Raw genomic sequence first — 22,126 nt, 5'->3', positions numbered from 1 at the left:
TGTAGCTTAACATATGCGAGCAAAAAACTGCATTGGCCAACTGAAATTAATAAATGTTATTTCACACTTTTATACTACCAACAGGGCAAAATCAAGATTTTTCCGAGTCATGTTGAACGACGTCTATTTCTTCCTGTTCAAGCTCAGTCTCTAATGTTTTTCGTGAATCTCGTTTGCTTGCATGTTCAAGCGACTTGTCCTGAATCAAACTAGCAACGTCATATCCGGTATATTTTGCCGGAAGTGAATCTGAAGTTGAACTATTTCCTGTCTTTGTCGTCTTGCTCTGCTGACCGTTGCCCTCATCATCACCAGAATCATCACCCCTGTCTGATGTTTGTCTCTCTTCCGGTTCATCCTGATTTTTCTTCTGCATTTTCTTGTGCTTCATTCTGCGATTTTGGAACCACGTCTTCACCTAGTTTAATAATAATAATAATAATAATAATAATAATAATAATAATAATAATAATAATAACAATCATAATAATAATAATAATAATAATAATAATAATAATAATAATAATAATAATAATAATAATCTTCATCGTCGTCATTTTATTTTACTATGTTATGTTTGTTTTACATTTTTACCAAATCGTGATGCACATTGAATTGTCTTTGGAACATTTGTGAGGTTGGCAAGACGATCTTACGCGATGTTAACGTTCCGCTCTAGTTTCTCAGTTTGCAAAGAAACCCTACGGAACCATGTGTTATTTAAAACAGAATCCAATAAATTCTTATGCTGGCGTGACTCACTTTTATTTAAGAATTTAATATGTGCCAGATCCCGTGGCTGTATAACTCAATGCGATTATCAAAGCGTTCAAAATGCGAAATTATGAACTCAGTGTGAATGCCGTGTTCTAGAGAACAAACATGTGTATCAAATGTATGAAATTAAACAAGTTCGGCCGGTTATATTTAATTCAGATTTTGTCTACAGAAAGGCAGCTTCATGTATTGAAATCTACATATGAGTGTAGTTGTTAGGAAAATTCGCTTGTGAAAACAAAGGCAGTGAAAAATACGAATTTCAACAATTTTTATGCATTGTTTGCAAGTTAACAAGCTGGGTTTAAACGTGTGTGGAATATTTCTGACTAAGACTACGATAAAACCATTAGCGAGACATACGGAGAATTTTTATATCATAACAGATGGTAAAGCTTCCAACATTGAGCAACTGCAAAAATGGATCCTCGTGCAGACAACACGTGACGAAATTCAATTTGATGAAAACTGGACCGTATTTTGTATTTTTAATAAAATTATTCTACATAAATATCAACATATTAATAAATGTTTCTGAAATTTAAAAGACGTTCAAAGATTATATTAACGAAGACTTTACAGTGACATTTTTTCACAAAACTTAAACTGAATTTTCTAGACAAACGAACAAAATTTCCTTCTTTGAGTAAATTCAGATATATTAAATGATCAATCCGCTTCAAGATGAAAATGTAATCAATGTAATTGTTAAAAGTCATTTAAATTTTAACATTTTCTTTTGCTACAAATTCATATAATTATGCACGTGTCTATTATGTTTATACATCTGTTTATATGTTTTGAAAATTGCTTCCAGGCTTCCTTATATTGACGTTCTTGAAGCTTTGAATCTTGTATAAAATATTTAATATTTTGTATTACATCATCAGATGTCATTAATATTAATAGAGAGCGGATTATTTATCACCCATGAATATTTTAAAACTAATATCTCAAGTCATTAACGGATAATGACGCAGTTTGCACTGTTCTTCTTTTAGCATGTGTTTTCTTTTTTTACCACTTTTAATTTTAAACCTTGTGGTCAATTAAAACGTTATATGTATTATTAATTACAATTACAAACCCATTTCACATGTGTACTTAACTTTATTACACAATATTCTAAACAACATTTATCGGTACAATTTATAGTCATAACATTTCCAAGAAATTACACAGAAACTTTCATTACACGCAACAACAATGATGACTTATCGAATGCATGATACATCAGTCTGACTTATGCATGCGTATGTGTCTATCTCTGATTAAGCAATATCCCTTGTGATCCTGCATTTGAGCATATGCGCATACGTCGAATGTGTGTCAAATTCTCATTTATTGTGAAAGACGAACCGAGTACCAGACTTTTGAGAGCACGCCCTCCCCGCACGTTTGATGAATTTGATTTGTCAGCGTTCTTCCTCCGTATTAATTCCCAGAAGATTGCAGAGCTGCCATAATTGAATCAAATTAAACGTTATCATCTTGTCATTAAACGGGGCAGCATGTGTGAAAAGTCAAAATGTGTTAATTAAACACAAAAATATGGCAAAACCGTCGGAAATAACATTATCCCTGGATGAAAACTTGAGTTACCGTCATCAAATAATGAATATAGCTGTGCATCTTTGATGTATAGAACTGAAGAGATCACGGGAGACTTTGGATCGTGAAAATTATTCACAGTTTGCCGTAAGTGCATCTCATGACATTCGCGCATCGTTCACGCACACTAATTAGCAAAAAGCACGAAATTCATCGAGTTTCAATTCATTCCTTTGACTAAAACAGTCATATCGTTACAGATCCTAGTCGTGATAGCTCACCTGGCAGAGACTCGCATGCGTAATACAAGGGTTGCAGGTTCAGTACCTGTCCAGGCCAGCCACGGTATGATAACAGCCATTAAGGTGGTGAAAGAGCCATTGAAACCGACCAAAAACCAAATCAGTGTTGAATCCAGGGGTCCCCTTCCCACCCTCACTCACCACCCTTTTATCCAGGTAAATAAGTCACTTTACAGTAGTATAAAAACAGAGCTAAATGTTGGGGGTGGGTGGTTAAAAACGAGTCAACTCTACTAAAAATCATACTGTCGCAGAAATATCATGAAACCATCCCTGCTTCATAGGTATGAGGTATTTTCCCTGCCATAAAACAGTGTTTTGTATTGTTTTAACAATGCAGCTAAAATTTCAGTACATTCTACTATTTACATTTCGTTCCAAATAGTTGCATTATATCGAAGAAAGGGTTGTGTTGAGGGCACTAACAAGCATTTGTTCCCAAGTTGTTTTGCTGGAGTCAGAGTGTTGTAACCTTTTATCTACGACCGATCATCTTTACAAAACAATTATTTAGAAAAACGTCCCTTTTTCAACCATATAACCAGACCCAAATTGTTTGAATTTTATTTAATGAAAGATGTTTTTTTTTACTATTAGATGTGAGAAAATAGAAGAATTTATACAGCAAAATATTAGAGTAACTAGTGTTAACAATATACATTTGCATTTATTCCTGGAAAGATAGAATTTGACCATTTGTATTCACTATCTAATGATGTACCAAATGTAATTTTAGGTTAAGCTACAAGATATGCAGTTTACTAAGTATTTCACCATTTTATCTTACATATGAAAAGTGACGTTGAAATTAGCGTTGCTTTCAGGTTATGATAAAATACAAATAAAACTTTGCTAATATCATTTTTTGGAATGCTTTTTGACGAACAGGCAAAACAATTATGGATAATACTCAGTACTTGAGTCAGCTTGACGGGACTTTTTATGGTTTACAAATAAATAAATAAATATATATATATATATATATATATATATATATATATATATATATATATATATATATATATATATATATATATATATATATATATATATATATATATATATGAAGAAAACTTTTGTAATAAAATAAACGATTAGATTCAATCATTGAAATAAAGAAGTTTTATTTTTGCATTTTAAGCACATTTGTCAACATACATGATTTGTTGGCGTAACAGACCTGAAGAGATATAAGGTAAAAGAACAAGAGTAAATAGTGACATTAATTTGAATCTCATCATAATTTTTTTCCAGCGATCACCAAACGTGCACACCGTTAACTAATAAAAAAAATTTTACAAAAATTTCCATGAATATATTTAATTGTTGGTCTGATGAATTTTTAGGGTTCTTTTTGTATTCATATTCCTAAATGTATACAGGCATACAAGGTGTGTGTGTGCGTGCATGCGTGCGTGCGTGTGTGTGTGTGTGTTTGTGTGTGCAACAAACAATGTGTAATTTTGCAGACATGTTTCTTCGAAGTCAGGTGTTTAGAAACAAGCAGCTGTGTAAATGGTTGCTAAAGCTTTGCCTTGCACTTACTCCTTACTCCATTTGTATTTAGGCCAGGATGTAGATTTTATACGGCACTTATCACCAGTCATAGCTATGCTCTTAGATCCATCGGTCAGCATGAGTAAGATTAGTAAGCACTAAGTAATATACAATGACGTAACTAATCTATTCATTGACCCTTAGTCAGCGAAAATAAAAGTCAGCTAAACTGGTTTGTTTAAACTAACAACAGTTGAATTGATATACGCTGACATGAATCTGCCCGACCTGAAAATAGTGACGAGCCTAAACTTGACAAACCCTTACTAAAATACTCAGAACCGAACAGAATCAAACTAATCTGAATTGTTCTGACGTAACTGACTAGATACACACTGCTTGTTTTATTAATGAACTTAACCACTGAGCGTACATTTAAGCAAAACATATCCAGGTCTCATGGTACAAATTCAGCTCCCGAAGTAAACGTATGGAAACATAATTATATTAAAAATTCAATAACTTTATACTTCCGAATGCTCATGATCAAACCTAAATATTTCAGTATAGACATATCTCCGATGCATGTGTTGGCAACGTGTGCTTTCAATTCCGGGCCAAAGATGTTGATTTTGTAATAAGTTTTCCAAACTCAAGACTGTAACCAGACTGAAATTCTATCATTAAAACATTGTCTCTATTTTGTTTCAGTTACAACTAAGATAAACTCTCAAACGAATACATTAACAAATACCTCAATGTCATTATCAACCAGTCCTGGACATGCAAACAAATATACACTCTATTTTATGTTTCCAGTTTCTAAACTGCTTCCCATTTTTCCATCTCAGTAGTACCGCGAGTTATTCACCTGCTCCGTCATCCACCATTTTCCTCCGCCATTTTTGTTTAGAAACAATATGCTAGCAAACGCGAATTTATTTGGTTGATTCGCATGATAAACCACATGAACTTGTTTCGGGCGCTTTTGTTACTGAGACAGTCAATACCCTGAACCGACTTGTTGCGTATTATTAATAAATATAGACATGGAGGATCTCAAGTCTCATAAAGGCAGAACATTATTAAACGAGTTTCAAAAATTCAACATTAAAACATTGCACATTTGATATCATGTTTATCACACAATTTTCATTTTGGCGAGAAGAGTCCAGATATAAAATTAACAAGTTATTTTCGACATTTCCTTTAATTCTGGCTAAGATGTATCACCTTTACATTCTTGAGTGTTAACATAATAGTGGCAGACGCACGTTGAAACAAATGCCGCACAATTCGATAACCCGGACACGTCATTTTTCAACACTGGGTCTCAGGTGAAACTTCCTGTGTGATTTCATATAGTTCACTCGGATCCGGTCTCGGGTCAGCTCTAGTAGAAGAAGCGCCATATGCATTAATTTCAAAGAGACTGTTTACAACATTTCCACCCAAAAAGCATCGATACCAACATGGACATTCGCCACATATGCAGTATTGGATATGGCCGAACAAACAGCATTCCATTTGTAAGATATATATCTGAATGTATGCTACCTGGATGCAGTAATCAGCATCTGTCTGTACTCGCCTCATACGAGAATAGAATTTATTTACTCCAGTAGGTTGACATTTAAACCATGCTCGCGCTGTTGGTGGGATGCAAGATTCCTACTACGTTGTAACAGCAGTGCAATGGAGACCACCTGCTTTACAACGGACTGCTGTGCGTTTGTCTACATAAACACAGTATGTTCGTATTGGACAGCATAATACATTTTTTTTGTTTTCCCACATTTTGTGTTTACTCGTGATATATTTTCAGTTTGGCATTCGTAAAATTATAGGTAGGGTAAAAGGGACTTGTACATGCATACCTTACCACTATCTTACGACTGAAATGACACGCATTCAACAAAAACTGACAAATCTTAAGCGTCACCTGTTCCAACTAATTGCATATTTGAAACTCTGGAGGATCATCCAATCTCGTCGCAGAATATGTCTAATTAATTGCATAATTGCACAGGAAACGCTTAGACACGTAGCAAGTTTACACACACACACACACACATACATACATACACACACGCGCGCGCGCGCGAAACTGATAACGAGCATCGCAAACTAGGTTTTTTTTGACATAACCTAAGCTCTTTCAGCTGTCAGTGAAATTTTAGTCCAATGCGAATTAACAATACAGAACAGACGTACAAAAAAAAAAATAAGCGCAAAAGAAAACTTTGAATTTGCACAACTTTATATGATTTATTATAAGTCTTATTTCAAAATTGAGGATATCGCGTTTTATTGGCTTGAAACTATGGTGAAAAGTGGCAACTGAGTTGGTTTTTACAACAATATAGCTAATACCGACAAGAACTAGAAAAAAGCTTATATTTATTTACGGAATAATCCACGATGCTGCATATTCTTATTTTTAAACGTGCAGTAAAAAATATATAAACGTATTTCATAATATCCACAATACCCTATGTCACGTAAAGCTAGGATTCAAAGGAAAGGACATGAAAGCGACATGTACGATTTCTCCAGTTTGATGCTACCAGCTCTACAAAGAGTTGTTCATCTCGCATGAGAAAACGTTTAGAGATCGCTGAGGCATTGCCTATAAGTAATTCGGAAATTGTCTGTTGAACCATTAGACTTACCTGTGTTTCGGAGAGACTCAGCTGTGAGGCCAGCTCAACCCTCTCTGGGGTGGAGAGGTATCTCTGTGTCTCGAACCGTTTCTCCAAGCCGTTCAACTGTTGATCACTGAATACTGTCCGAGCCTTCCGCCGACGGCAGTGCTTCCCTGGAATATCGTGCTGGTATAGTGGTCCTAGTGGGAATCCTGAGAAGAAAAATTAGCATATCGAATTATAACGGTGATTTAGAACATCTAGACAACGACTGCAATACAACTGTAACAACACAAAAGGAAATAAATAAATCTTACGCAACTTACGCAAAATGCATACAGTTAGTAGTGGAAACTCTTGGATATATATATATATATATATATATATATATATATATATATATATATATATATATATATATATATATATATATATATATATATATATATATATATATATATATATATATATATATATATATATAAGTATGATGACTATATTTTCAAAATGTTGCCGCATTTTGTTATTTAAAAAAAAAAAAAACATTTTTAACATTGTGGACTTAGAATTCCAAATAGAAAAATAATTCGGCAAAACCTCACCCTTTATGTCGACTAATGAAATGAAATACGTATGTTTGCATGCATGGACCAATGAAATTAAATAAGTATGTTTGCATACATAGACCAATGAAATTAAACAAGTATGTTTTGTATGCACATACCAAATAAAATTAAATAGGTATGTTTGTATGCATAAACCAAATGAAATTAAATAGGTACGTTTGCATGCATAGACCAATGAATTAAATAGGTATGTTTGTATGCACACACCTAATGAAATTAAATAAGTATGTTTCTATGCACATACCAAATAAAATTAAATAGGTATGTTTGTATGCATAAACCAAATGAAATTAAATAGGTACGTTTGCATGCATAGACCAATGAATTAAATAGGTATGTTTGTATGCACATACCAAATGAAATTAAATAGGTACGTTTCCATGCATAGACCAATGAATTAAATAGGTTCGCATGCATAGACCAAATAAAATTGAATAAATATGTTTGCATGCATAGATCACTGAAACTGGACAAATATGTTTGCATGCATAGACCAATGAAATTAAATATGTATCTTCGTATGCATAGACCAAATTCAATTAATTAGGTAAGTTTGTCTGCAAAGACCAAATGAAATTAAATAAGTATGTTTGTATACATAGACCAAATGAAATTAAGCAGGTATGTTTTGTATACATAGACCAAATGAAATTAAATAGGCATGTTTGTATGCATAGAGCAAATTAAATTAAATAGGTATGTTCGCGTGCATAGACCAATGAAATTAAGTAAGCATGTTTGTATACATAGACCAAATGAAATTAAATAGTTATGTTTGTATACATACACCAAATGAAATTAAATAGGTATGTGTGTATACATATACCAAATGAAATTAAAAAGGTATGTGTGTATGCATACACCAAATTAAATTAAATAGGTATGTGTGTATACATATACCAAATGAAATTAAATAGGTATGTTTGTATGCATAAACCGAATGAAACTAAATAGTTATGTTTGCATGCATAAACCGAATGAAACTAAATAGGTATGTTTATATGCATAGACTAAATGAATTAAATATGTTTGCATGCATATACCAAATGAAATAGAATAAATATGTTTTGCATGCATAGATCACTGAAATTAAATAAATATGTTTGCATGCATAGACCAATGAAATTAAATATGTATATTCGTATGCATAGACCAAATGCAATTAGTTAGGTATGTTTGTATGTAAAGGCCAAATGAAATTAAATAAGTATGTTTCTATACATAGACCAAATGAAATTAAATAGTTATGTTTATATATTGACCAATTGAAATTAAATAGGTATGTTTGTATGTATAAATAGGTATGTTTGTATTCATAGACCAAATGAAATTAAATAAGTATCTTTGTATGCATGGAACAATTGAATTAAATAGGTATGTTTGTGTACATACACCAAATGAAATTAAATAGATATGTTTGTATACATACACCAAATGAAATTAAATAGGTGTGTTTGTATACATACACCAAACGATATTAAATAGGTATGTTTGTATACATACACCAAATGAAATTAATTGCTATGTTTGTATACATACATCAAATGAAATTAAATAGGTACACACCAAATTAAATTAAATAGGTATGTTTGTATACATAGGCTAAATGAAATTAAATAGGTATGTTTGCAAACATAGGCTAAATGAAATTAAATATGTATGTTTGTATACATAGGCTAAATGAAATTAAATATGTATGTTTGTATACATAGGCTAAATGAAATTAAATAGGTATGTTTGTATACATAGGCTAAATGAAATTAAATAGGTATGTTTGTATACATAGGCTAAATGAAATTAAATATATATTTGCATACATACGTATATGGCCTTGATAGAGTTTTAAGCCATAATTTTGACTGGGTTGCCTTAAATCCAAAACATGTGTCTGAGGACAAGTTTCCTAAATAAATAAAAACGACACCTAATGGATTTGGAATGAACGAGTTGTCATCTGACATGTACAGAAACATTGCTACTACTTTCACTACTTTCATGTCACCATTAAAGAAAGCAGATTAAAAATTACAGAACCACTCAACGAAACGAGAGATGTCCCAAAATAATAACACTCAAAGGAAAAATATTGAGGCATCCCTATTACAATTAGGGTGGCGCGGTTGGCTTTAATAAACACCGTCCAGATCGTGCTATCAACAAACACAAGGGGTGTCAAGTGGATTATAATGGACTAAGTCTATCATTAGAACGACTCAGTGGCTGTAATCGAAGGGCTGTTTTCCTCTCGACGGGACAGATGCATAATGTCCACATCCTGCTCCACCATGTCACTGCTTAAGAATGTATTTAAAGGCAAATAGAATGAATTGAAGTGTATCTTCGTACAACAAAGGTCATTATTAGGCACGTTTGGCTCATCAGGCCATGAACAATTGTAACGTCCATTTCAATTGACAAGCCAATAGGTTTTCATGGAAATGCGCGTGCCATTTATTGATTGAGGAAAAAACCAAACTAGCAAGAGGATAAAAAGAAAATAAATGTCAACGAAGGGCATGACACTTCTTGATTCGGATCCATGATTTATTTTCAAACAGACTTTCAAGTGCCAGTTTCTCTGATTTTTACAGCCTACCACCCACCCACCCTAATCCAATCCACCTCTTGAGAGCAGTCGCTCAGAATTTAAAGGTGCGTGTGTGTGTGTGTGTGAGTGTGTGTGTCCATGTTCCTTAGTTTGTATACGTTGTAACAAGTGCTGATCCATTGATGATAATGGTATTTAACGTTTATTCATTTGAAATTTTCACCGCCTTCGACATAATAAACGTATGTTCGTTTTGAATCAGTTGTAAAACTCTATCAGAAGACTTAAATGTTCCAAACTACTACAAAAAGTTCAAAGTAAATCTCAAAGTATTTTCGACAATACTACAACAATTCCACTACAATTTTAAGCGATACATTAATAAAATATGATTTACAATCATTCTATTCTAAAATATTTTGGATGTGAATAGAATTTACTTGGAATCTAGTATGATAAATATAAACCATACTATGGCATGCATTTGTACTGTTTTTGTTCGATTCAGTTGTAACAAAACTTAAGCATCATTCTCTGAGTGGTAAAGAAACGGGCGCGTGTAACTCAAAAAAGAATAATTTTATTGGGAGTATTTTGTTTTTAATAGTTATCCAACCTATCTTACAGAATTTGCTTAAATAAGTTCTTTTCCAGGGTACCCGCCCCCCCCCCCACGCCCCTACTTGTGCAATCTTCCGCAAACACTAAATCTAAATATATGGTTTGCGCGAAATAAAAAATAATAAACACTTCAATAAATAAAAGTAATTGTCGAAAGATTAAATAAATGCGTACATTACGGTAAGGATGTTATCACTATCGAAACGGTACACATTGACAATGGACATTAAAATAAAACAAACACATACAAGCACACGCGTTTTGAATGAAAGTAAAGTTTGAACCAAATTCTGGCATTTTTCCTTCGCTTAATGTTGCTGTTAAGATTACAATGGTACGACTCTTTTATCACAATACTTATTATGTCACCTTTAAGGAACTAAATCCATATGAAGCTCCCATCATGAGCATGTCTGTAATATATATATATATATATATATATATATATATATATATATATATATATATATATATATATATATATATATATATATATATATATATATATATATAGTACTTACTGTAAATATTTTTACACGTCACGACATTTTTTTAAAGTTCGATTCCAAAGCTACATCAGTGGGTACAGAATCGATCCTATTCTACTAGCCTGCATCGATCAGGGCGCAATTGATCCTTCGGATCTTTGTTGCATCACTGAGGGCAGAAATGATCATAGGGAGTTAAACCACTTCAGTGAAGGAGCAATTGTTACTAACTTGCATCTGACCTGTTATTCGGGGTATACGTATTACTGTCATGTGATCCAACTCTTTAGCACATTAACTTTTACAAATTTTAAATTTGCTTTTTGAAAAAAAATACATATTTTTCAATATCACTTGTGAATATACGGTAAACTTTTTTCGAAATAGGCTCTCAAAAAGAATACAATCTGACCTATCTGAACATGATATAAACGGACACCTGTTTATAACGGACACAATTTCATTATGCCGTTTTTATCGTTATACCTTTAGCGGAGAGGTCTTTAACGGACAGAATATGTGACCTTGGGTGTTAGCTGAACACGGGGTCAACCGTATTTTTTGTGTTTAAGCTCATAATCAAGGTGAAATTTATCCTAGTGTCAATACAAGACTTCAGTACACGTGGATTGTTAAATTTACAACATATGAAGGTAAACAATAAAAGAAACTGAATATAGCGTCTGAAATATTATAATGTTTAACATAATTATAAAACTCGGAAAAAATAATCCAGGAGCTGCAAATATATCTTAAAAGAGTAGTGTGTTACCTGTATTTATTAATGGATTGTATTTATAAACCTTAGTCCCGGAAATGTAATAATGAATTTATTGCATTTTTAAACCTTAGTCCCGGAAATGTTATAATGAATTTATTGCATTTATAAACCTTAGTCCAGGAAATGTAATAATGAATTTGTTGTATTTGTAAACCTTAGTCCCAGAAATGTAATAATGAATAACCCTTAGTCCCTGAAATGTAATAAAGAATTTAATGTATAAACCTTAGTCTCGGAAATGTAATAATGAATTTATTGTGTTTATAAAAACTTAGTCCCTGAAATGTAATAATGAATTTATTGTATTTATAAACCTTAGTCTCGGAAATGTGATGATGAATTTATTGTATTTATAAACCTTAGTCCCGGAAATGTAATAATGAATTTATTGTATTTATAAAACCTTAGTCTCGGAAATGTAATAATTAATTTATTGTATAAACATTAGTCTCGGAAATGTAATAATGAATTTATTGTATTTATAAAACCTTAGTCCCTGAAATGTAATAATGAATTTATTGTATTTATAAACTTTAGTCTCGGAAATGTAATAATGAATTTATTGTATTTATAAACCTTAGTCTCGGAAATGTAATAATGAATTTATTGTATTTATAAACCTTAGTCTCGGAAATGTAATTATGAATTTATTGTATTTATAAACCTTATTTATAAACATTTCCGAGACGGAAATGTAATACTGAGCTATCTCTTTTTTCCTTCATCTTGAGAATAAGAATATGTCAAAAAATAATGATATTCATCCCCTGTTTCATACGTAGACAGACTTTACAGTTATTTTTAGTAGTTATACGGAACATTAGCCCATCTACTAGCTTCAACGGAAAACTTATTATTTGAAGTTCTGAACTTCATTAAGTTTGCGATACATTTCTTTGGTAATGAGAGATATTTCTTTCCTCAAACCAAACTATTTTTAGATAACAATTTATTAACACCTTTTGATGATGTATATGTGTTCGCTGCCCAAACAAGTTAGTATTGATCTTTTAGTCGTATTAATGGTATTTTAGCCTAACTGATACAAAACTGTGATTTCTTCCATACATAGTTAAGCCCAACACTATCTAATATAGACCTTACTTCGACTATAAATGTATTGTTATGGGAATTATCACAGAAATGTTAGTAGAAGATAGAATACATATTATAAGACATTTCTTCTTTATGACCACTAACTAATCGACCAATCAGAAGTATAGCATGCGACTTTTAATGTTAATAATTAAGGAGAACCCGCCAACTTCACCCTAAAACACAAATAGAGGGGTGCATTTTTTGTAACATTCAGCATACGACTAATGCAATAAAGATGCGTTTGTTCCCAACAATATCGGATCTTCAATATCCCAAACTTCCACAGGCGTATGTTAAAATCGGTACAATGGTCTAATAGAACGTTTTCAGCCAACAATCAATAGGCAAATCTAAATTGTATACACTCTTTTTTAAGTAAATGCATACCTTAATTACCTATTGATATTAGATTTTTCAGGCCACGGGAAAACATATCTCTCTTGTGAATTAAGTAATTCTATTCATTTACAACATCAATATAGGCATTGTTTCTAAAATTTGAATGTTTGGTCTTTTATTGAACCAAATACAATATTGTTTTCTTTTCTCTGTATTGATTATAAGTTTCCAGTTATTGTAATATCCACTAAACATATTAAATGAATATTGCATGTTAGTATGAGTATATATGACAGGTATAGTGTCATCCGCATATAAAATCAACTTAACATTTAATATATTTAAAAAGATAATATATTTGCAGAATACAGTGCAACCTATATACCCATTTACTAGCGAACAAATTTCTAGGTCATTAGGAATAAGAAGGAAAATAACGGAGATAATTTGAATCCTTGTTGTACACCTTAAATCATGGGAAATAACCGACAAATTCGTTATTAACACAGATACACGACCTGATATCATTATAAAACTTCTTATAACATTAAAAAAACGTTCCTCTGATGACGACAATACACGACCTGATATCATTATAAAACTTCTTATAACATTAAAAAAACGTTCCTCTGATGACGACAATACACGACCTGATATCATTATAAAACTTCTTATAACATTAAAAAAACGTTCCTCTGATGACGACAATATACAACGTATTCAATAATCCAACTCCCATACATTATGAAAGGTAATTTTAATATCAACAAAAGTACAAAGTTTCTTTTTGCAATGTCTAATGTTATATAAAGCTCTGCAAAAGAAATATATTGTATTTTGTGGAATAGTTATTGCGGAATCAGGCTTGAGTCTCATAATAATTTATTATCACCAATGAATTTTGAAAATCTTAAATTTAATAAACCGGTAAAAACGTTAACGAAATAGCTAACTTGCGTAACAGGTGTATAATTTGATGCATCGGTTTTGTCATTTTTCATAAATGGGCACAATACGTAATAACACCTTGAGTCCAACCATCTTGCACCAAGCTAGTATCAAATATAATATTAAAACGTTTTGCATACACGTTTCAAGAATTGAGCTTCACACACACACACACACATACATACATACATATATATATATATATATATATATATATATATATATATATATATATATATATATATATATATATATATATATATATATATATATATATATATATATATATATATATATATATATATATATATATGTATATGTATATGTGTATGTGTATGTGTATATGTATATATGTATATATGTATATATATATATATATATATATATATATATATATATATATATATATATATATATATATATATATATATATATATATATATATATATATATAATTTATTATCGATCGATGCCACTCAACCACTCTTTAGCTTGTTAACAACCTTTAATATTTCTTCAGTTGCACTCGGGTGTTACTGTGTCCACTGAGCTTATTTCTTTAAGCTATTCAAAACATTGTTGCAGTACAATAAAGCTTTTTCTTGCGTGCGTTTCTATTTATATTTGCATCGTTTCCTGTTATATTATTTTTGTTGATACGTTCAGGTAGTTCAAAGTTGATATAATTTAGATTATGAATATTTATATTCTCCAGGAATTTATTTTATCTTCTCGCACCCCACATACTTCTAGTTCTATATTGAGTGATATAATCGTGGGGTATATGTAGATGATTGCTTCTAATCTGGTATGTTAAGCACAGCAAATATCTGAAAACAAAGCATTAAAATCAAGCACTTTACTATTTTTTTAACAAATTGGAAGCGAGTTAAAGTCGTTACTAGCAATCCCATGAGGCTCTTGTCACCGGATGACATTTTCCATCGCCTCTGCTTTGACCGACCCTTCCGTTAGAGGTGCAACTAGTATTATTTCTACACAAATTCAATAGATGCATATCCTAACTGTATTTATTTATTTCTTGTCAGTATCGGACTTGGGGTATACCATATTGGCCTGGACGCTCTATCCCCTTTATGTAATTTAATGTATCATTGTCAAAACTGAATATTTCAGTTTGGTTTTTATTAAGACGTCTATTACAAATATCTGATAAATTAACAGTTCTAGAATTAATGTCCCCGTCAAGTAAACTGTAAATGGAGTTATTCTAAAATAATGCATTGACCTTGTCAGTAAATGCTTCATCGAAAGGAAACTCCTAACCTTGTTGTGTGTGTGTGTGTGTGTGTATATATATATATATATATATATATATATATATATATATATATATATATATATATATATATATATATATATATATATATATATATATATATATATATATATATATATATAGATAGATAGATAGATAGATAGATACAACAATGACAGGACCACTACCAGTTATTTCTCTGTTTATAATTTTGATCCAAAAGGTATGTTCTAATTCCGATTGTAGAACATCTAACACAGAGAGAGAGAGAGAGAGAGAGAGAGAGAGAGAGAATACTTAATAAAAACTGGTATACCTCCGGAACGATGGGATCATCGACTTCCGTGGAGGGTGGGGGGCGCGCTCGCTCGTGTGTGTGTGTGTGTGTGTGTGTGTGTGTGTGCGTGCGTGTAACGTATCATATAATTATTGACACTGAATTCATCTGTCGTTACAATTAGATTCAACAATTGAAGCGCTAAATTTAGAAAATTCAGGCAATAACAGATTTTGTCTTAAACCACAAACATTTACAAAAGCGAATTTCAAATATCTAGGCTGCCTTGGAATATATTGTACAGCTTTTTATTCCTGATATATACTCGATGTATGCGGCTTACTGGGTCAAATTCTGACTCGTACATTGTAGCGATTGTCCGTATTCGGGCTCATCTTGACCTTTTGAGGGCTAACTGTACGGTCACTTAGCTTGTGCATTGCTGACAATCATGTATGGGTCTCAAATGGGGGTATTAACACCAGCTATCGGCTAGGAAGATTTGGACATCGAAAGCAGAGAGTCAATTTTCATAAACTGCAGCTTGCTGTTAGGTTAGCCACTGATGTAAAGTCTGTCCGCGAGAATTTTAACTCTATAATTTCTGACTTTTCTTTGCCTTCCCGAAAGAAGACAAAAAACAGTTTTCGTCCTTCTGCATCATCTTTTGGAAATTGTTAATTTATGCCATATGGTTTTCACTTGATATGTGCTTGTATTACAGTTCTGCGATCTTTGGAGCGATATAATTTTGCAACAATCGGTCGAAACTTCTAGAATCGTCTGTATTAAGGTTTTGATAAAACAACCGGACAATATGTTTGACATGTGCTTCGCAAATTCATTGGTCAATGGTCTACTGGTATTACTTGTGAGCAGTAACTTATTGACAGCTATCTATAGATCAATGATCATTGATTTGTACGTCATCATTGACAGTTAACTAGGCAGAAGTAGCTATTTAAATGTATGTGTATATTTGAATATGAGGATGCGATTCCATTCGAGTCAGTTGTTACCCTCTCTTATGGACGATTCCATATTCCCTAAGTGACATTTATTCCCTCAGCGTGAGAGAGAGAGAGAGAGAGAGAGAGAGAGAGGACAGAACTATCCCTGGATCAGGCATGGCACAATACAGCGTGTGTGTGTGTGTGTGTGTGTGTGTGTGTGTGTGTGTGTGTGTGTGTGTGTGTGTGTGAGAGAGAGAGAGAGAGAGAGAGAGAGAAGACAGTACTATCCCTGGATCAGGCATGAGGATGCATGGCAATATAGGGTTAAATAATTATATATTGAGAAAAAATATAATCTTTCAGGTTAGAAGATATTTTTAATGCATACCATACCGAGTCTCTAACCCAGGACTGCGGGTTATGGCAACAATCGCCTTTTTACATGCATGCACTAACCACTATATCCCATCGGTCATGCACACATGCCCCCAAAAAGATGGAAAATACTCGCTGGTATAAGCATTCCTGTACAACAGAGACACTCGCATGACGACCCAGCAATTATCTCTCATCTAATACACAGTCACGCCTATCACAGAAATCAAGGCACATAACAATTACTACTGATACGTACCAACTATACACCAGACGGAACGCAAAGTACAATCACTGGATCAATCACGAAAATGTGTGATAGTATCGATCGAAATTAATATAAGCAGAGAAAGAATATTATCGTACAGGTGTTATGTACACGAAAATAGATAATCTCACTGACCTGCTGAGGGAATAAGAAATGGGTGTTCCGGTTGTTTGGCTGCTAATCCCTGCGCATGGGACAGAAACTGAGGAAAGAAAACAGGCGGGGCTGAAATGCAGTGGTACCCGAATTCGGCAGGAAAAGAAGGACGAACAAGTGTAGAAAATCCGCCATAATCTCGACACAGCTGCTTTGGTTTGCTCAGCAAAATGTCGTCAATAAAGAAGGATGATGCACGAGATGTGCCCGAATCTTGAAAAGTACTCAAATTCATCTCTGAAAAAATAAAAGAAAGTGATGAAAAAATGCAATCAGTTAACTTTACAAGAGATAATCTTATGACACTTAAAGGAACCATTTTGTGGTGGGGTAGGAGGGAGGGTGGGGATGGACCTGAAGGTACCTCTAAGATTTTAACAATTGAAAAGAAGCTAAGGTCCCTTCCAAGAACACATCGAGGCAGTCTACCCCGACTGGATTGGCTGATATCGAACCCACGAGTCTTGTATTACGAGTCCAACTGAACTACCACTCAACAGTATAAATCCTTTTTCTATACATCGATTTATGAAAGTGGTGTTTCTTTTTGGTGAGGTATGATCCAGATTTTATACAATGTACAACAGATGCAAGATATACAAAGTTGTCAAGAAATTCTGACCATGAAAAACTATATCTAGAGAATGGCATGCGTTCAGCGTAATATCAGGTTGTAAAGAACATGATTAGACAAATGAATTGACTGTGTAAAAAAAATGCACTGTTTCCTTGTTTTCATTCCTATTTAAAACATAAAAATAGTGACACTTTAAAAAGAAGAACATTTCACGAATTTCTAAAATTATAAATAATGTTAGCATGTCGAAGAAATTTTAAAATGAAGTGTACACCTTAAAATCAATGATTAACTTCATTTTTTTTCTCATTAAGAAAAAGAAAGAAAAACCAAGCAATATAATCCTAGCTGGGCCGGGTTTTTGTTGATGTTGCAATGTATATTGAGTCCAATTTGTTACCTTCTTTCCGTTTTATGTTCGCGGCGACCAAGACAAATTTTACGTGGAAGGAAGGAAATTTAGGCTTAATAGTCGCAAGTAAATTGGAAATGATCACATACCCTATCAATTCTTAGATTGGCTATAAACCAATAATGCAATTTCGATATAAGATCTTTAGGATTTCAAGCCTTCAAGCTCAAAATAGTTATTTTCTTACGCGGACCGACTTTGTTTCAGCATTAGTATAACTCCGTCCAGAGTTTCTGGACGTCTCCGGAGGTGGCTTTAATGAAGTGTTATTACGGGATAATGAAATTAATCACCGCCTTGGATGGAGAGTGAGAGTAACAAAACACGGTAATCCATTTCTTTAAGTTAATTGGCGGGTAATTTGTAGTCTGAGGCGGAGTAACGTACATTTCCTCTGTATTCTCCCTCGGCCGCAATCACAGCTTTGATTAAGGGAATAAGCCTCTCCTAGAGCGAAGATTTGCTGAGCACCTTTTTGTTCCATTATTCCTATTTTTGTCACAGAAGAGGAAAGAAGAAAGCAAAGTAAAGAAAACAAAGAAAAGCATAAATATGTGTTAAATGTTAAATGAAATACAATAAAGCCTTTCAAATCAGCTACTTCCATATTTTAACCATTATTTACAAACTTTAGTTGAAGAATTTGGTTCTTGCATTTAATTTGTAGTGTCAAACAGACCTCTTTATACACCCAATATCTATTTCCAACATATTTCATAACCTAGTATTATTCAAATAAAGTCTTTTCTTATGGTGTTGGCTTGAACGTTACCTTTAACACTGTATTGGCTATATCAGGTCTAGATAAGTTAAATCTATGTGCCTCTCCCAATGACTCAAAGTGGCTGCCTACTTGGTTCTGCCTGAACTGGTATCGAACCCGCAACCCTTGGATTGTGAGTTCAACACTCCACCAAGTGAGTTAGCGCATATATCTTCAGACCAAGTTTCAAAGTATTATATTGCTTTGTTTTTACAACCTCGTTCAACATATAAAATGGACATCTTCGTTTGTCCCAAAAAGACAATGTCATCCATCTACAAAGAATACTTTGCAGTGAACCGAATACATGGAACATCTTCGTTTGACCCAAAAAGACAACGTCATGCATCTATAAAGAATATACTTTGCAGTGAACCGAATACATGGAACATCTTCGTTTGGCCCCAAAAGACAACGTCATGCATCTACAAAGAATATACTTTGCAGTGAACTGAATACAATAAACATCTTCGTTTTGCCCAGTAAGACATAGTTATGTATATGCAAAAAATAACTGCATTGAACCCAAATGGTTTCTGAGATTATGATTGCTGCCTTTATCTTTGGATAGTCTATAATATTTTAATAAATGTTTCAAAAGCCATTGTATATTATTTCTTAGCATGTAGCAATGAAGACTTAGAATCAATGCTCATACAGCAGTTCTTATATGGTTGGCAGAGTTTCTTGTAATTCTTGACATTATGTAAAACGTATTTACCCCCCCCCCCAAAATGGTTTCGATGTCAATTTTGATTTGATACTGCATTATATATTTATCTTTTACTTTTATTTTTGACTTCGTATTTCCATTGGTAAAGAAAATAATAATCACAACAAAAATATCGCAAGAATTCAATTAGAAAATTCTGAGACATTTATTTCCTCTCTGTCATAGAAAATCCGTCTTCTATCAGACACGATTTCAGCTAATCTTATTTTCCAAGAGCTAAAACTAATTAAGCCGAAAAACCGACTGATTGCTTTGATAAATACTGGATAATCAAGCTATTGAGATTCGTCGTGATTTTCAGCAATAACATAAAATTGTGTATTAAATTAATAGTCGAGATCGGTTGACAAGTAAACTGTCTTGATTAAGCCTTGGAAAAGCTATCGAATATAAAATACGCTTGCCGGGTCTTAAACGCGGAGATATAATGAAGGCAAGAGCCTTCCATGAGCTCTTTTGTGATACTTATAAATCATATCTCGCCTTGGCGATAAATTGATCGCAACCAATGGATAAATACAAGCAGCACCAAAGTGAATAATGTATTCGAGATTGCTGCTGACTGGCATAAGAAAATATGTGCAATTACACACAACGCACTGGCGAGTATCAGGGGAGATAACCTCGACCTATAATCAACAATATAAATGAAATGAAACTAACGCTTCAAATGGACTGATGCGTTTATTTTACCAATTACAGGAAAATAAACACCGCTGGGATTTGTGTTGTGTGTAAAAACGTCTGATCTCCCACAGGGGTTAATTTCGATAAATGGTAGCATGATTTTCGCAATAAAATGCATTAAAGATTGGAGAAACGTGCAGAAAACATATGAGATTGTCGGTTGTCTGCGTAATTAGGACCCTAATTTGCTGTTAGGAATTCTCGTGAGAGGAATGGAAACTAGGGACACGTCTGGCTTCAAACATTGGGCCTTTGCTAAATGAATAGTGCAAGAAGAAGACATATAAATTATGACAGGGAGAAAGAGCATAAACCGACATAATAAGGACGAAATGTTTGTCGGAGGGGGGGGGGTGAAATGTGTATTTTTTCGTGCCGTATCAAAAGATACTATTTTGTTTACGCTCATTCAGCTAAATTGCAATTTTACACTGTGTACTTAAATCATAATATTTACATATAGTTTCAATGATCTCCACAATTTGTATTCTGCGGATCTATTTAATAACAATAAAATTTTACGTCTGATATAATGCAATGGTACCACGATCGCTTGCGGTAAAGGGTTCGATTCCCAGTTTCAACACTTGCTGGGGAACGTAACAGCCTATGCATTTTCTGGTATCTTCACCTAAAAGACCACTTGATGCTTTTAGGACGTAGATCAATAGTGTATGAATAAGTTTTTAGCACTTGTAATGTAATCGACATTAATAAATAAACGTCACCAATGCGAAACTTGAAAGAAAGACACAGAACCGAATGGAGCATAGGTGGTTGTATAAGTGTGGTAAAGAGAAAATCACACATGAAAAAGCTGAATGGATCATTTGTATGTATATGGTTGCATTGAAGCGGAAGACACATATAAAAAAACTGAATCAATCATATGTGTGTATATGAATGCGGTAAAGAGGTGGTAGATACAGATTGAGTAATTAAATAACTATTGCGTGTTTATCTTCCCGTAACCTTCTTGTACAGTGGTAGAATACTCTTTATTTCATCTGCAAGTTGGAAATCAATCAGTTCATCGTTTCATATATTAATGCGTGTTTTGTCCACGAAACTTAAAAGAGAACCCCACACGCGTGTCTTTTTCGAAATAGAAAACAAATTTTCTGAATTGAAACATTTTATTTGTATCAAAAACAGATCGATAATAAACCAATCAATCGATCGATTAACCAATCCATCAACTAAGCGACGCTGACGAGGTATGTATTACCAGCAAGAATAATCGGTATGTTTCTTTATCCTCGAGGTAGAACTATCGCTCCTCACCTAGGTGGTCTGGGATCGATTCCATGTTTGATACAGTGGATTCAGTCGGAATTATGCTGATCATATTCATGTTATTTAAGGACTTATTTTTAAATAATAATAATAATAATAATAATAATAATAATAATAATAATAATAATA

At 33.0% G+C, this 22,126-nt stretch overlaps 1 protein-coding gene across 1 annotated transcript; it reads right to left on the bottom strand.

Moving 5' to 3' along the window:
- Nucleotides 1-91: 91 nt before the first annotated feature.
- On the bottom strand, nt 92-17,764 carry LOC149793354 (brain-specific homeobox protein homolog). Its single transcript, XM_089968988.1, has 3 exons — nt 17,509-17,764; nt 6,800-6,984; nt 92-418 (listed from the first exon to the last, which is right to left on the bottom strand). Exons 1-3 carry the CDS (start codon nt 17,762-17,764, stop codon nt 92-94), a joined length of 768 nt encoding a protein of 255 aa, XP_089825114.1.
- Nucleotides 17,765-22,126: the final 4,362 nt, after the last annotated feature.

The sequence above is a fragment of the Sinohyriopsis cumingii genome, chromosome 8 (assembly GCF_028554795.1).
Source record: "Sinohyriopsis cumingii isolate HCF-2022 chromosome 8, ASM2855479v2, whole genome shotgun sequence".
NCBI classification, from domain to species: domain Eukaryota; kingdom Metazoa; phylum Mollusca; class Bivalvia; order Unionida; family Unionidae; genus Sinohyriopsis; species Sinohyriopsis cumingii.
The sequence above is the reverse complement of the archived record's forward strand: the minus strand, read 5'-3'. Positions and strand labels throughout refer to the sequence as shown.